Source organism: Salmo salar, chromosome 19 (genome assembly GCF_965601325.2).
Source record: "Salmo salar chromosome 19, fSalSal1, whole genome shotgun sequence".
Taxonomy (NCBI): domain Eukaryota; kingdom Metazoa; phylum Chordata; class Actinopteri; order Salmoniformes; family Salmonidae; genus Salmo; species Salmo salar.
The window spans coordinates 42,670,454-42,689,799 of NC_138309.1; the positions used below are offsets into that span (position 1 = coordinate 42,670,454).

General features: G+C 38.7%; 1 protein-coding gene across 1 annotated transcript in view; it reads left to right on the forward strand.

The window, feature by feature from the left end:
* The window catches only part of LOC106592837 (calpain-1 catalytic subunit), a 258,943-nt gene extending 240,555 nt beyond the window's left edge, over window positions 1-18,388 (forward strand). Inside the window, exons 18-25 of the mRNA XM_082965521.1 lie at window positions 10,645-10,710; window positions 10,920-10,977; window positions 11,154-11,218; window positions 11,485-11,553; window positions 12,916-12,994; window positions 13,113-13,226; window positions 13,470-13,528; window positions 16,441-18,388. Coding sequence (XP_082821647.1) covers window positions 10,645-10,710; window positions 10,920-10,977; window positions 11,154-11,218; window positions 11,485-11,553; window positions 12,916-12,994; window positions 13,113-13,226; window positions 13,470-13,528; window positions 16,441-16,467 — 537 coding nt within the window. The 3' untranslated portion in view covers window positions 16,468-18,388. The remainder of the gene's footprint in view (window positions 1-10,644; window positions 10,711-10,919; window positions 10,978-11,153; window positions 11,219-11,484; window positions 11,554-12,915; window positions 12,995-13,112; window positions 13,227-13,469; window positions 13,529-16,440) is intronic.
* Window positions 18,389-19,346: the final 958 nt, after the last annotated feature.

Below are 19,346 nucleotides of genomic sequence, written 5' to 3' on the forward strand. Positions count from 1 at the left end.
ATAGAACAGTCACTACCATAACTACTATGGATAGAACAGTCACTACCATAACTACTATGGATAGAACAGTCACTACCATAACTACTATGGATAGAACAGTCACTACCATAACTACAATGGATAGAACAGTCACTACCATAACTATTATGAATAGAACAGTAACTACCATAACTACTATGAATAGAACAGTCACTACCATATCTACTATGGATAGAACAGTCACTACCATAACTACTATGAATAGAACAGTCACTACCATAACTACTATGGATAGAACAGTCACTACCATAACTACTATGGATAGAACAGTCACTACCATATCTACTATGGATAGAACAGTCACTATTATGAATAGAACAGTCGCTACCATATCTACTATGGATAGAACCGTCACTACCATAACTACTATGAATAGAACAGTCACTTCCATAACTACAATGGATAGAACAGTCACTTCCATAACTACTATGGATAAAACAGTCACTACCATAACTGCTATGAATAGAACAGTCACTACCATAACTACTATGGATAGAACAGTCACTACCATAACTACTATGGATAGAACAGTCACTACCATATCTACTATGGATAGAACAGTCACTATTATGAATAGAACAGTCACTACCATATCTACTATGGATAGAACAGTCACTACCATAACTAATATGAATAGAACAGTCACTACCATATCTACTATGGATAGAACAGTCACTACCATAACTACTATAGATAGAACAGTCACTACCATAACTACTATGGATAGAACAGTCACTACCATAACTACTATGGATAGAACAGTCACTACCATAACTACTATGGATAGAACAGTCACTACCATAACTACAATGGATAGAACAGTCACTACCATAACTATTATGAATAGAACAGTAACTACCATAACTACTATGAATAGAACAGTCACTACCATATCTACTATGGATAGAACAGTCACTACCATAACTACTATGAATAGAACAGTCACTACCATAACTACTATGGATAGAACAGTCACTACCATAACTACTATGGATAGAACAGTCACTACCATATCTACTATGGATAGAACAGTCACTATTATGAATAGAACAGTCGCTACCATATCTACTATGGATAGAACCGTCACTACCATAACTACTATGAATAGAACAGTCACTTCCATAACTACAATGGATAGAACAGTCACTTCCATAACTACTATGGATAAAACAGTCACTACCATAACTGCTATGAATAGAACAGTCACTACCATAACTACTATGGATAGAACAGTCACTACCATAACTACTATGGATAGAACAGTCACTACCATATCTACTATGGATAGAACAGTCACTATTATGAATAGAACAGTCACTACCATATCTACTATGGATAGAACAGTCACTACCATAACTACTATGAATAGAACAGTCACTACAATATCTACTATGGATAGAACAGTCACTACCATAACTACTATGCATAGAACAGTCACTACCATATCTACTATGGATAGAACAGTCACTACCATATCTACTATGGATAGAACAGTCACTACCATAACTACTATGGATAGAACAGTCACTACCATAACTACTATGGATAGAACAGTCACTACCATAACTACTATGGATAGAACAGTCACTACCATAACTACTATGAATAGAACAGTCACTACCATAACTACTATGAATAGAACAGTCACTACCATATCTACTATGGATAGAACAGTCACTACCATAACTACTATGAATAGAACAGTCACTTCCATAACTACAATGGATAGAACAGTCACTACCATAACTACTATGGATAGAACAGTCACTACCATAACTACTATGGATAGAACAGTCACTACCATAACTACTATGAATAGAACAGTCACTTCCATAACTACTATGGATAGAACAGTCACTACCATAACTACTATGAATAGAACAGTCACTACCATAACTACTATGGATAGAACAGTCACTACCATAACTACTATGGATAGAACAGTCACTACCATATCTACTATGGATAGAACAGTCACTATTATGAATAGAACAGTCACTACCATATCTACTATGGATAGAACAGTCACTACCATAACTAATATGAATAGAACAGTCACTACCATATCTACTATGGATAGAACAGTCACTACCATAACTACTATGCATAGAACAGTCACTACCATATCTACTATGGATAGAACAGTCACTACCATATCTACTATGGATAGAACAGTCACTACCATAACTACTATGGATAGAACAGTCACTACCATAACTACTATGAATAGAACAGTCACTACCATAACTACTATGGATAGAACAGTCACTACCATAACTATTATGAATAGAACAGTCACTACCATATCTACTATGGATAGAACAGTCACTACCATAACTACTATGGATAAAACAGTCACTACCATAACTACTATGGATAGAACAGTCACTACCATCACTACTATGGATAGAACAGTCACTACCATAACTACTATGGATAGAACAGTCACTACCATAACTACTATGGATAGAACAGTCACTACCAAAACTACTATGGATAGAACAGTCACTACCATCACTACTATGGATAGAACAGTCACTACCATAACTACTATGGATAGAACAGTCACTACCATAACTACTATGGATAGAACAGTCACTACCATAACTACTATGGATAGAACAGTCACTACCATAACTACAATGGATAGAACAGTCACTACCATAACTATTATGAATAGAACAGTAACTACCATAACTACTATGAATAGAACAGTCACTCCCATATCTACTATGGATAGAACAGTCACTATCATAACTACTATGGATAGAACAGTCACTACCATAACTACTATGAATAGAACAGTCACTACCATAACTACTATGAATAGAACAGTCGCTACCATATCTACTATGGATAGAACCGTCACTACCATAACTACTATGAATAGAACAGTCACTTCCATAACTACAATGGATAGAACAGTCACTTCCATAACTACTATGGATAGAACAGTCACTACCATAACTACTATGAATAGAACAGTCACTACCATAACTACTATGGATAGAACAGTCACTACCATATCTACTATGGATAGAACAGTCACTATTATGAATAGAACAGTCACTACCATATCTACTATGGATAGAACAGTCACTACCATAACTACTATAAATAGAACAGTCACTACCATATCTACTATGGATAGAACAGTCACTACCATAACTACTATGCATAGAACAGTCACTACCATATCTACTATGGATAGAACAGTCACTACCATATCTACTATGAATAGAACAGTCACTATTATGAATAGAACAGTCACTACCATATCTACTATGAATAGAACAGTCACTACCATAACTACTATGAATAGAACAGTCACTACCATATCTACTATGGATAGAACAGTCACTACCATAACTACTATGCATAGAACAGTCACTACCATATCTACTATGGATAGAACAGTCACTACCATATCTACTATGGATAGAACAGTCACTACCATAACTACTATGGATAGAACAGTCACTACTATAACTACTATGGATAGAACAGTCACTACCATAACTATTATGAATAGAACAGTCACTACCATATCTACTATGGATAGAACAGTCACTACCATATCTACTATGGATAGAACAGTCACTATTATGAATAGAACAGTCACTACCATATCTACTATGGATAGAACAGTCACTACCATAACTACTATAGATAGAACAGTCACTACCATAACTACTATGGATAGAACAGTCACTACCATAACTACTATGGATAGAACAGTCACTACCATAACTACTATGGATAGAACAGTCACTACCATAACTACAATGGATAGAACAGTCACTACCATAACTATTATGAATAGAACAGTAACTACCATAACTACTATGAATAGAACAGTCACTACCATATCTACTATGGATAGAACAGTCACTACCATAACTACTATGAATAGAACAGTCACTACCATAACTACTATGGATAGAACAGTCACTACCATAACTACTATGAATAGAACAGTCACTACCATAACTACTATGAATAGAACAGTCGCTACCATATCTACTATGGATAGAACCGTCACTACCATAACTACTATGAATAGAACAGTCACTTCCATAACTACAATGGATAGAACAGTCACTTCCATAACTACTATGGATAGAACAGTCACTACCATAACTACTATGAATAGAACAGTCACTACCATAACTACTATGGATAGAACAGTCACTACCATAACTACTATGGATAGAACAGTCACTACCATATCTACTATGGATAGAACAGTCACTATTATGAATAGAACAGTCACTACCATATCTACTATGGATAGAACAGTCACTACCATAACTACTATGAATAGAACAGTCACTACCATATCTACTATGGATAGAACAGTCACTACCATAACTACTATGCATAGAACAGTCACTACCATATCTACTATGGATAGAACAGTCACTCCCATATCTACTATGGATAGAACAGTCACTACCATAACTACTATGGATAGAACAGTCACTACTATAACTACTATGGATAGAACAGTCACTACCATAACTATTATGAATAGAACAGTCACTACCATATCTACTATGGATAGAACAGTCACTACCCTAACTACTATGGATAGAACAGTCACTACCATAACTAATATGGATAGAACAGTCACTACCATAACTGCTATGGTTAGAACAGTCACTTCCATAACTACTATGGATAGAACAGTCACTACCATAACTACTATTGATAGAACAGTCACTACCCTATCTACTATGGATAGAACAGTCACTATTATGAATAGAACAGTCACTACCATATCTACTATGGATAGAATAGTCACTACCATAACTACTATAGATAGAACAGTCACTACCATAACTACTATGGATAGAACAGTCACTACCATAACTACTATGGATAGAACAGTCACTACCATAACTAGTATGGATAGAACAGTAACTACCATAACTACTATGAATAGAACAGTCACTACCATAACTACTATGAATAGAACAGTCACTACCATATCTACTATGGATAGAACAGTCACTACCATAACTACTATGAATAGAACAGTCACTACCATAACTACTATGGATAGAACAGTCACTACCATAACTACTATGAATAGAACAGTCACTACCATAACTACTATGAATAGAACAGTCGCTACCATATCTACTATGGATAGAACCGTCACTACCATAACTACTATGAATAGAACAGTCACTTCCATAACTACAATGGATAGAACAGTCACTTCCATAACTACTATGGATAGAACAGTCACTACCATAACTACTATGAATAGAACAGTCACTACCATAACTAATATGGATAGAACAGTCACTACCATAACTACTATGGATAGAACAGTCACTACCATATCTACTATGGATAGAACAGTCACTATTATGAATAGAACAGTCACTACCATATCTACTATGGATAGAACAGTCACTACCATAACTACTATGAATAGAACAGTCACTACCATATCTACTATGGATAGAACAGTCACTACCATAACTACTATGGATAGAACAGTCACTACCATAACTAGTATGGATAGAACAGTCACTACCATAACTACTATGAATAGAACAGTCACTACCATATCTACTATGAATAGAACAGTCACTACCCTAACTACTATGGATAGAACAGTCACTACCATAACTACTATGGATAGAACAGTCACTACCATAACTAATATGGATAGAACAGTCACTACCATAACTGCTATGGTTAGAACAGTCACTTCCATAACTACTATGGATAGAACAGTCACTACCATAACTACTATTGATAGAACAGTCACTACCCTATCTACTATGGATAGAACAGTCACTATTATGAATAGAACAGTCACTACCATATCTACTATGGATAGAATAGTCACTACCATAACTACTATAGATAGAACAGTCACTACCATAACTACTATGGATAGAACAGTCACTAGCAAAACTACTATGGATAGAACAGTCACTACCATAACTACTATGGATAGAACAGTCACTACCATAACTACTATGAATAGAACAGTCACTACCATAACTACTATGAATAGAACAGTCACTACAATATCTACTATGGATAGAACAGTCACTACCATAACTACTATGAATAGAACAGTCACTTCCATAACTACAATGGATAGAACAGTCACTACCATAACTACTATGGATAGAACAGTCACTACCATAACTACTATGGATAGAACAGTCACTACCATAACTACTATGGATAGAACAGTCACTACCATAACTACTATGAATAGAACAGTCACTACCATAACTACTATGAATAGAACAGTCACTACCATATCTACTATGAATAGAACAGTCACTACCATAACTACTATGAATAGAACAGTCACTTCCATAACTACAATGGATAGAACAGTCACTACCATAACTACTATGGATAGAACAGTTTCTACCATAACTACTATGGATAGAACAGTCACTACCATATCTACTATGGATAGAACAGTCACTATTATGAATAGAACAGTCACTACCATATCTACTATGGATAGAACAGTCACTACCATAACTACTATGGATAGAACAGTCACTACCATAACTACTATGGATAGAACAGTCACTACCATAACTATTATGAATAGAACAGTCACTACCATATCTACTATGGATAGAACAGTCACTACCATAACTACTATGGATAGAACAGTCACTACCATATCTACTATGGATAGAACAGTCACTACCATAACTATTATGAATAGAACAGTCACTACCATAACTACTATGGATAGAACAGTCACTACCATAACTACTATGAATAGAACAGTCACTTCCATAACTACAATGGATAGAACAGTCACTTCCATAACTACTATGGATAGAACAGTCACTACCATATCTACTATGGATAGAACAGTCACTATTATGAATAGAACAGTCACTACCATATCTACTATGAATAGAACAGTCACTACCATAACTACTATGAATAGAACAGTCACTACCATATCTACTATGGATAGAACAGTCACTACCATAACTACTATGCATAGAACAGTCACTACCATATCTACTATGGATAGAACAGTCACTACCATATCTACTATGGATAGAACAGTCACTACCATAACTACTATGGATAGAACAGTCACTACTATAACTACTATGGATAGAACAGTCACTACCATAACTATTATGAATAGAACAGTCACTACCATATCTACTATGGATAGAAGAGTCACTACCATATCTACTATGGATAGAACAGTCACTATTATGAATAGAACAGTCACTACCATATCTACTATGGATAGAACAGTCACTACCATAACTACTATAGATAGAACAGTCACTACCATAACTACTATGGATAGAACAGTCACTACCATAACTACTATGGATAGAACAGTCACTACCATAACTACTATGGATAGAACAGTCACTACCATAACTACAATGGATAGAACAGTCACTACCATAACTATTATGAATAGAACAGTAACTACCATAACTACTATGAATAGAACATTCACTACCATATCTACTATGGATAGAACAGTCACTACCATAACTACTATGAATAGAACAGTCACTACCATAACTACTATGGATAGAACAGTCACTACCATAACTACTATGAATAGAACAGTCACTACCATAACTACTATGAATAGAACAGTCGCTACCATATCTACTATGGATAGAACCGTCACTACCATAACTACTATGAATAGAACAGTCACTTCCATAACTACAATGGATAGAACAGTCACTTCCATAACTACTATGGATAGAACAGTCACTACCATAACTACTATGAATAGAACAGTCACTACCATAACTACTATGGATAGAACAGTCACTACCATAACTACTATGGATAGAACAGTCACTACCATATCTACTATGGATAGAACAGTCACTATTATGAATAGAACAGTCACTACCATATCTACTATGGATAGAACAGTCACTACCATAACTACTATGAATAGAACAGTCACTACCATATCTACTATGGATAGAACAGTCACTACCATAACTACTATGCATAGAACAGTCACTACCATATCTACTATGGATAGAACAGTCACTACCATATCTACTATGGATAGAACAGTCACTACCATAACTACTATGGATAGAACAGTCACTACTATAACTACTATGGATAGAACAGTCACTACCATAACTATTATGAATAGAACAGTCACTACCATATCTACTATGGATAGAACAGTCACTACCCTAACTACTATGGATAGAACAGTCACTACCATAACTAATATGGATAGAACAGTCACTACCATAACTGCTATGGTTAGAACAGTCACTTCCATAACTACTATGGATAGAACAGTCACTACCATAACTACTATTGATAGAACAGTCACTACCCTATCTACTATGGATAGAACAGTCACTATTATGAATAGAACAGTCACTACCATATCTACTATGGATAGAATAGTCACTACCATAACTACTATAGATAGAACAGTCACTACCATAACTACTATGGATAGAACAGTCACTACCTCAACTACTATGGATAGAACAGTCACTACCATAACTAGTATGGATAGAACAGTCACTACCATAACTACTATGAATAGAACAGTCACTACCATAACTACTATGAATAGAACAGTCACTACCATATCTACTATGGATAGAACAGTCACTACCATAACTACTATGAATAGAACAGTCACTACCATAACTACTATGGATAGAACAGTCACTACCATAACTACTATGAATAGAACAGTCACTACCATAACTACTATGAATAGAACAGTCGCTACCATATCTACTATGGATAGAACCGTCACTACCATAACTACTATGAATAGAACAGTCACTTCCATAACTACAATGGATAGAACAGTCACTTCCATAACTACTATGGATAGAACAGTCACTACCATAACTACTATGAATAGAACAGTCACTACCATAACTACTATGGATAGAACAGTCACTACCATAACTACTATGGATAGAACAGTCACTACCATATCTACTATGGATAGAACAGTCACTATTATGAATAGAACAGTCACTACCATATCTACTATGGATAGAACAGTCACTACCATAACTACTATGCATAGAACAGTCACTACCATATCTACTATGGATAGAACAGTCACTACCATATCTACTATGGATAGAACAGTCACTACCATAACTACTATGGATAGAACAGTCACTACTATAACTACTATGGATAGAACAGTCACTACCATAACTATTATGAATAGAACAGTCACTACCATATCTACTATGGATAGAACAGTCACTACCCTAACTACTATGGATAGAACAGTCACTACCATAACTACTATTGATAGAACAGTCACTACCCTATCTACTATGGATAGAACAGTCACTATTATGAATAGAACAGTCACTACCATATCTACTATGGATAGAATAGTCACTACCATAACTACTATAGATAGAACAGTCACTACCATAACTACTATGGATAGAACAGTCACTACCATAACTACTATGGATAGAACAGTCACTACCATAACTACTATGGATAGAACAGTCACTACCATAACTACTATGAATAGAACAGTCACTACCATAACTACTATGAATAGAACAGTCACTACAATATCTACTATGGATAGAACAGTCACTACCATAACTACTATGAATAGAACAGTCACTTCCATAACTACAATGGATAGAACAGTCACTACCATAACTACTATGGATAGAACAGTCACTACCATAACTACTATGGATAGAACAGTCACTACCATAACTACTATGAATAGAACAGTCACTACCATAACTACTATGAATAGAACAGTCACTACCATATCTACTATGAATAGAACAGTCACTACCATAACTACTATGAATAGAACAGTCACTTCCATAACTACAATGGATAGAACAGTCACTACCATAACTACTATGGATAGAACAGTTTCTACCATAACTACTATGGATAGAACAGTCACTACCATATCTACTATGGATAGAACAGTCACTATTATGAATAGAACAGTCACTACCATATCTACTATGGATAGAACAGTCACTACCATAACTACTATGGATAGAACAGTCACTACCATAACTACTATGGATAGAACAGTCACTACCATAACTATTATGAATAGAACAGTCACTACCATATCTACTATGGATAGAACAGTCACTACCATAACTACTATGGATAGAACAGTCACTACCATATCTACTATGGATAGAACAGTCACTACCATAACTATTATGAATAGAACAGTCACTACCATATCTACTATGGATAGAACAGTCACTATTATGAATAGAACAGTCACTACCATATCTACTATGGATAGAACAGTCACTACCATAACTACTATAGATAGAACAGTCACTACCATAACTACTATGGATAGAACAGTCACTACCATAACTACTATGGATAGAACAGTCACTACCATAACTACTATGGATAGAACAGTCACTACCATAACTACTGTGGATAGAACATAAGATATAGTAACTAATGTAGACAATGTAGCTGTCTTGGCGGTTACTATGGTTGTTATATTGTACATCCTGGCCTTCTGATTAAATGGTTTGAATGTAATTTCACAGCCTGATTTTTTTTTTGTATTCACCTGTTCTCTTGTAGGATGACATCAGTGAAGATGACATTGAAGACTCTTTCAAATCCATGTTTGCTCAGCTGGCAGGAGAGGTGGGTTTTCCCTTATTGGTCTGTTAGCTGTTAGCTAAGTTAGAGATGTCAGTCGTAGGAATATTAGCTATGCTATATCTAATTCAGATAACAAATATTCTTGAACTAATTTGTTCCAAGATTGTTTAAAGGTTGGACCTTGAAGATTTTCCTAAACCTACGCTATGTCTAAGCCTTGTTTTTTTCTCAATCGCCCTTCTGTGTTTTAGGACATGGAGATTTCTGTCCGCGAGCTTAGGACCATCCTGAACAGAGTAGTGACTAGACGTGAGTACAGCAGTTTTCCTTTGGTTTGAACCCCCAATTTCCTGATAGCCCAAACCCCAAACCCAGTCCACCGTTGGTGTATGACCCCCCTTTTCAGGAGGACAGGAGGTAGCCTTGTGGGTTCTGGTGTGGGAAGATTCAGATCATCAGTTTGACTGTTTGTTGTTTGATTTCAGATGAAGACCTGAAGACAGACGGCTTCAGTATGGAGTCCTGTAGGACCATGGTCAACCTTATGGATGTATCCTTTCACGTTGTTTTCTCCACACCCATACTCTGGACAGGACTCGCCCTCCCCTTGCTAATTCTAAAGAGTTGGGATTGGCCAGTGGTCTCTCAAGACCCTATAGGCTTGAGAACCCTTTTGATTCGACAGCCCTCCTGCGAATCAGCTCCCTTTATTGCTGTCTGTATTGAACAGGGTCTCCACACTAGCAGCATGTTTCTGATTGGCTGACTGAAGAGTTTCCTTTTTTTTTACATTCCTTGACCCAGCAAATCCCCCAGAAGGATGGCACTGCCCGTCTCGGCCTGGTAGAGTTCCAGATCCTCTGGAATAAGATCAGGAAGTGGCTGGTAAGACCTGGCTTGAATCCTAAACGGCACCCTATTCCTAATATAATGCGCTACGGCCCAGAGATCTATCTGGGTTAGAGTTACCCTGGACAATTAGGGTTTGGGACATATACCTAGTTCTTCTATAACCATGTACTGTTGTTGGTGAGAGCTAAGGTTTGATTCATTCCTGATTCAATTCCTTAGGGCCCAGTTTGTATCTGGCTTGAAGGTGCACAATACTGATTCATTTAATATGACTCTGCATTAATCTACAGCCTTTTGTACAACTGCAATAACAGGAATAACACAGCATATACACTCAGTGGTCAGTTTATTAGGTACACCACCCCGTTCACTAAAAATGGTTCGCTCCTACAGACAGTGAGTTACATGGCCGTGGCTCGCTATATAAAGCAGGCAGGCATCGAGGCATTCAGTTACTGTTTGATTGAATGTTAGAATGGGCAAAACAAGTGACCTAAGCGACTTTGAGCGTGGTATGATCGTCGGTGCCAGGCACGCCGGGTCAACAATCGTGCAAACTAACAGGCGGGCCACAAATAGTCAAATAACGGGGCAGTACAACAGAATGTCATCTCGGAACGCACTACTCGTCTATTCTTGTCATGGATGGGCTATTGCAGCTGACGACCACACAGGGTTCCACTCCTATCAGTTAAAAACAAGAAGAAGCAGCTCCAGTGGCCATCACCAACACTGGACAATGAGGAGGAGAAAAACATCTCCTGGTCTAACGAATCCCGGTTCCTGTTGTGTCATGCTGATGGCAGAGTCAGGATTTGGCATCAGCAGCATGAGTCCATGGTCCCATTCTGCCTGGTGTCAACCGTACAGACTGGTGGTGTAATGGAGTGTGGGGAATGTTTTCCTGGCACACATTAGGTCCCTTGATACCAATTGAGCAACGTTTCCATGCCCAGAAGAATGCAGGCTGTTCTGGGGGCAAAAGGGGGGTCTGACCTGGTACTAGATGGGTGTACCTAATAAACTGGCCACTGAGTGTATACTTCCATACATTTGAACCTAATATACTGAATCATTAAAATAAATGTGTGTATTTCCTACCTTTTGAAATCTGTATGGCCATGATTCAATCCAAGGTGTGCTATAGTGCCAGGCACTATGAATCTGACAATGCTTATTTTACAGGCATTTTCCATGACGTTCACAGAGATCGCATTTCATGGTAAACGCTGTGCATGTAGTCGGCTGCGACATAACACGACTTGAAATTGAATCCCGGCCTATGTCTATAATATCTGTGTGTTTATTGGTAGGTCATCTGTAGAGAATTTGATATCTGTGTGTTTATTGGTAGGTCATCTGTAGAGAATTTGATATCTGTGTGTTTATTGGTAGGTCATCTATAGAGAATATGACATGGACAAGTCGGGATCCATGAGCTCCTATGAGATGCGACTTGCTGTGGAGTCGGCAGGTATAGTTACACACACACACACACACACACACACACACACACACACACACAGACACACACACACACACACACACACACACACACACACACGCTACTGACTCTGCCATCTCCCTCATAGGTTTTAAACTGAACAACAGACTGAATCAGGTCCTAGTGGCTCGCTATGCTGAGAACGAGGCCATAGACTTTGACAACTTCATCTGCTGCCTGGTCAAACTGGAAGCCATGTTTAGTAAGTACTGTACTGTTAGTTAATCAAGATGGATGTACTGTGTGTAGACCTAATGCATGCTAAACCAGTTATCTGGGCACTGTTCATTAGGGTACGCAACCGTTAATGCTTCAAAACCTTTTTTCTTGTTGCACAAGTCTAGGTAGTCCCTCCTTGTTTTCTTCCATTTGGTGCCTAATCGACATGACCCAGGTCATATCCTATCAAAGTTATCATTCATAAATGTACTTCCTTTTGTTACAGGATCTTTCCAGCAGCTAGACAAAGAGGGAGAAGGAGTGGCTGAGATGAACATCACTGAGGTGAGTACTTTATCTGAGGTGGGTCCTGCATCTGAGATGAATATCCTGTATCATTCAAGGCTGGGCCACTCAAGGACATTCAGAGACCTGTCCCGAAGCCACTCCAGCGTTGTCTTAGCTGTGTGCTTAGGGTCATTGTTCTGTTGGAAGGTGAACCTTCGTCCCAGTCTTGAGGTGCTGAGTGCTCTGGAGCAGGTTTTCATCAAGGATCTCTCTGTACTTTGCTCCGTTCATCTTTCCCACAATTCTGACTAGCAGCGTGATACTGCCACCACCATGCTTCACCGTAGGGATGGTGCCACGTCCTCCAGACGTGACACTTGGCATTCAGGCCAAAGAGTTCAATCTTGGTATCATCAGCCCAGAGAATCTTGTTTCTCATGGTCTGAGAATCTTTAGGTGCCTTTTGGCAAACTCCAAGCGGGCTGTCATGTGCCTTTTACTGAAGAGTGGTTTCCATCTGGCCACTCTACTATAAAGGCCTGATTGGTGGAGTGCTGCAGAGATGCTTGTCCTTCTGGAAAAGGTTCTCCCATCTCCACAGAGGAACTCTGGAGCTCTGTCAGACTGACTATCGGGTTCTTGGTCACCTCCCTGACCAAGGCCCTTCTCCCCCTGATTGCTCAGTTTGGCCTGGCTACCAGCTCTAGGAAAAGTCTTGGTGGTTCCAAACTTCTTCCATTTAAGAATGATGGAGGCCACTGTGTTCTTGGGGGCATTCAATGCTGCAGACATTTTTTGGTACCCTTCCCCAGATCTGTGCTTTGACACAATCCTGTCTCGGAGCGCTACGGACAATTCCTTTGAGTTCATGGCTTGGTTTTTGGTCTGACATGCATTGTCATCTGTGGGACCTTATATAGACAGGTGTGTGCCTTTCCAAATCATGTCCAATCAATTTAATTTACCACCGGTGGACCCCAATCAAGTTGTAGAAACATCTCAAGGATGATCAATGGAAACAGGATGCACCTGAGTTCAATTTCAAGTCTCATAGCAAAGGGTCTGAATACTTACATAAATAAGGTATTTCTGTTTTAAATGTTTAATAGATTAGCAAAAATGTGTCATTATGGTGTGTAGATTGCTGAGGATTTTTATTTATTTAATCCATTTTAGAATAAGTCTGTAATGTAACAAAATGTGGAAAAAGTCAAACGGTCTGAATACTTTCCGAAAGCACTGTGTGTATACAGCTCTGGAAAGAATTAAGAGACCCTTGCAAAATTATCAGTTTCTCTGGTTTTACTATTTATAGGTATGTTTTGGGGTAAAATTAACATTTTTGTTTTATTCTATAAACTACTGACAACGTTTCTCCCAAATTCCAAGTAAAAATATTGTCATTTAGTGCATTTATTTGCAGAAAATGGCAACTGGTCAAAACAACAACAAAAAGTGTCGTCAGACCTCGAATAATGCAGAGAAAATAAGTTCATATTCATTTTTAAACAACACAATACTAATGTTTAAACTTAGGAAGAGTTCAGAAATCAATATTTGGGGGAATAACCCTGAGACAAATCCAGGACAACCTCGTACGTGGCCTGATTCGTGTGTCCTTCACAAAGACAAATCTGCCTGATTCCAGCCTTGCTGAAGCATCCCCAGATCATCACCGATCCTTCACCAAATTTCACAGTGGGTTCGAGACACTGTGGGTTGTAGGCCTCTCCAGGTCTCACACCCACTGTGAAATTCTGCTCTGACAATGTTCCCCAACTCTGAGGATTGGTTTTTCCAGCAGGACAATGCTCTATGCCACACAGCCAGGTCAATCAAGGTGTGGATGGAGGACCACCAGATCAAGACCCTGTTATGGTCAGCCCAATCTCCAGACCTGAACCCCATTGAAAACCTCTGGAATGTGATCAAGGACGATGGATGGTCACAAGCCATAAAACAAAGCCGAGCTGCTTGAATTTTTGCGCCAGGAGTTACCCAACATCAATGTGAAAGACTGGTGGAGAGCATGCCAAGACACATGAAAGTTGTGATTGAAAATCAGGGTTATTCCACTAAATATTGACTATATTATATATTTCTGAACTCTTCCTAAGTTTAAACATTAGTATTGTGTTGTTTAAAAATGAATATGAACTTATTTTCTTTGCATTATTCGAGGTCTGACAACAATGCATATTTTTTGTTATTTTGACCAGTTGTCATTTTCAGCAAATAAATGCACTAAATGACAATATTTTTATTTGCAATTTGGGAGAAACGTTGTTAGTAGTTTATAGAATAAAACTAAAATGTTAATTTTACCCAAACACAGACCTAAACATAGTAAAACCACAGAAACTGATAGTTTTGCAGTGGTCTCTTAATTTTTTCCAGAGCTGTATATAAAAAAGAAATCCACAAAAATATATGGGGGAAAACAAAACATAAAATATATCTGAGTTGGGTCCTGGATCATTCTCTACATTTTCAACAAACAGCCATGCATTTTAGCAGCCTGTGGTCTCGTGTCTAACTTCTCTCCTCTCTGTCCATCTCTTCCTAAATTTCATCTCTGTCCATCTCTCCCTTTCTCTCATCTCTGTCCATCTCTTCCTTTCTCTCATCTCTGTCCACCGGTCTCTCTCTTTCTCTCCTCTCTGTCCACCGGACTCTCTCTTTCTCTCTGTCCACCGGTCTCTCTCTTTCTCTCCTCTCTGTCCACCGGACTCTCTCTTTCTCTCTGTCCACCGGTCTCTCTCTTTCTCTCCTCTTTGTCCGTTGGCCTCTCTCTTTCTCTCTTCTCTGTCCATCGGTCTCTCTCTTTCACGCCTCTGTCCATCTTTCTTTCCTCTCTGTCCATCTCTTTCTTTCCTCTCTGTCCATCTCTTTCTTTCCTCTCTATCCATCTCTCTCTCCTCTCTGTCCATCGGCCTCTTTCTCTCTCTCTTCTTCCTGTACGTATTCAGTGGCTTTATATGACCATGTGTGGTTGAAGAGGACCAGTTTTCTCCCAGGAGAGGGACAGACTGAACAGCCAACGTGCCCTGCAAAGTGCCTCTTCACTGGGCTCATATAAATCTACTGTAGCCTCTTCAACCTGAAACCATGCGTACCTTCCTAGCCTTTATCTTCCTCTGCCTGATCTGAACTATAGTGCTGACCTGTACTGTACTGACTCAGATATTTTATTTCTCCATTGTCCTTTCCAGCACGGTTCCAGCTACTATGGTGAAAGAATAACCAGCCCTGTTCAGTTCAGCTCAGTTTGGCCCTATAGTGTGAATCAGTTACTCCTGCCAACTACACTACAGCACACCCTGACAACTACACTACAGCACACCCTGACCCACCCCCCCTCAGCCTGCCAACTACACTACAGCACACCCTGACCCACCCCCCCTCAGCCTGCCAACTACACTACAGCACACCCTGACCCACCCCCTCTCAGCCTGCCAACTACACTACAGCACACCCTGACCCACCCCCCCTTAGCCTGCCAACTACACTACAGCACACCCTGACCCACCCCCCCTCAGCCTGCCAACTACACTACAGCAAGCCCCCTGACCCACCCCCTCTCAGCCTGCCAACTACACTACACCAAGCCCCCTCACCCACCCCACCTCAGCCTGCCAACTACACTACACCAAGCCCCCTGACCCACCCCCTCTCAGCCTGCCAACTACACTACACCAAGCCCCCTCACCCACCCCACCTCAGCTAACCCCATATAGCAGTGAGGGTCCTACTAGCCATGCAATGCTACGGGGTTACCTATGCAAAATGTTAGAATTGTTATTTTATTCACTGTGGAATTGTAGATCTGTCTGTAAACAAAGTGGGATGCACGACACTAATGAGCCATACTGGTATCGTCCCGGCCCTACTAGAGCTGTCTGTGAACAGCATGGGTCAGAGCACGAAGCATCACGAAGTATGGCTGTATGGATACACGTTTTAAATCACATTAGTTGAACTGAAGAGGATCAGGTCTGTTTGTCTTTTGCTGTTTAGTGCACGTGAACTGTTTCATCACCTGTTTGACCCACCGTGGGGTTAGTGGGGTGTCATGGGAATATTTACAGATAGTGGATCTGGATCACTCTCTCACCGAGGTTCTGTCAACAACGTTGTCAAAGATATATCGTAGATTTTTAGGTTTATTATTTTGTGAGATATGAAGGAAGTATCTTGATTATGGCAGTGTTCTGGGTAATATAATTTGACTTATTCCCACAAACATTAGATTTTTTTAACCACAGCTGATATTTGAGGACATTATTTGACTATGCCCACTAGGTGGAAGTATTGAAGAGTCTCAGTGTGGTGATCGTGGTACTGCAGTTGTAGAATGTTACTGTATATGAGTAAATACAGTATTTTAGTTATTAAACTGAACAAAAGTATAACTGACAAGTAACAAATCATAGTTTTTATGGGTTTAAAACATCTCATATTGGATAATATTTTACAGACTGAGACCACGTGGATTGGATTACAATGCAGATTAAAGGGATGGTTAATCTAATTTTCATTGGGTAAAATGTATTTGAGTGGATTGGATTAATGGGATGGATAATCAAATTTTCATTAAAATGTATTTGAGTGGATTGGATTAAAGGGATGGTTAATTTCATTTTCATTGGGTAAAATGTATTTGAGTGGACTGGATTAAAGGGATGGTTAATCTAATTTTCATTGGGTAAAATGTATTTGAGTGGATTGGATTAAAGGGATGGATAATGTAATTTTCATTCAAATGTATTTGACTGGATTGGATTAAAGGGATGGATAATCTAATTTTCATTCAAATGTATTTGAGTTGTCTATATGAATGATCTATAAGATCAAAGGAAGCAGTGCGAGGAAAAAGTTCAACATAATTAAATCCATCAATGTCTACTGTACTAACAAGATGCCTCTCCTTATACTTTACATTTTACAACGCATTTCAAATGAGTAAATAAGATCACTTGATTTATCCCAATGCTTTCTGATTGCATCTAATATCTACATGCTGCTGTTTGAAAAGTTCTGATTGTGTCAATCCTGTCTGCAAAAGCTAGTGATTGTGAATGTAGGGTGTGCCTTTAATACATGTTCACGTTAACTCCTGGGAGTGAACACTTTACTTTATGGTCTTTGAAACTGTTGACATAAGAGGCATGGCTTTCATCAAGTTCACACACACAGTAGAAATGAACATATTTGACCTAGATATAAAACTGGTCCTGAAGGTGAAACTAATCAGTCTTTTGATTCATTACATTTGATCCCATTTCAGAGCTGATCTGATTGGTCAAAAGAACAATTAGTGAAGAGAAAAAAAAGAAACTCTGAATTGGGCTGCTTGTCTAAACGCAGCCTGGTGGCAACCAAGACGTGCAGTGCTCATGACCAAAGGCAAGTGCACAAGACGGAAGTGCACGCACGCAAACCATGAACACTAACCAAAGTCTTGCAGGTGTTTACATGGTTGTGCGCCAGGTGATAGACATTAACTGCAGTACCGGCGCTCTAACAAATGGGGTAAACTAGACTATTTTGGAGACGTCTCAAAATTCAAGCAACTGAAGGACCAACACCACGGACAAATTGGCAGAGTAAGTTCAAATATGATTTTCTTCAACATTCTGGCTTGTGAAGGACCCGAGAGGTCCATTTTCCAGAATCAAATTCACCGTCTGGTCCCCAAGCAAATAGGTGCCATGAATCTTTATTCTATATGTCAAAGCCTTGTTCGTTCTACACATATTTCTATCGGAATGTTCCATGTAGTGCCTTGCCCATTATACACAACATATTTCTATCTGAATGTTCCATGTAGTGCCTTGCTCATTCTACACAACATATTTCTATATGAATGTTCCAT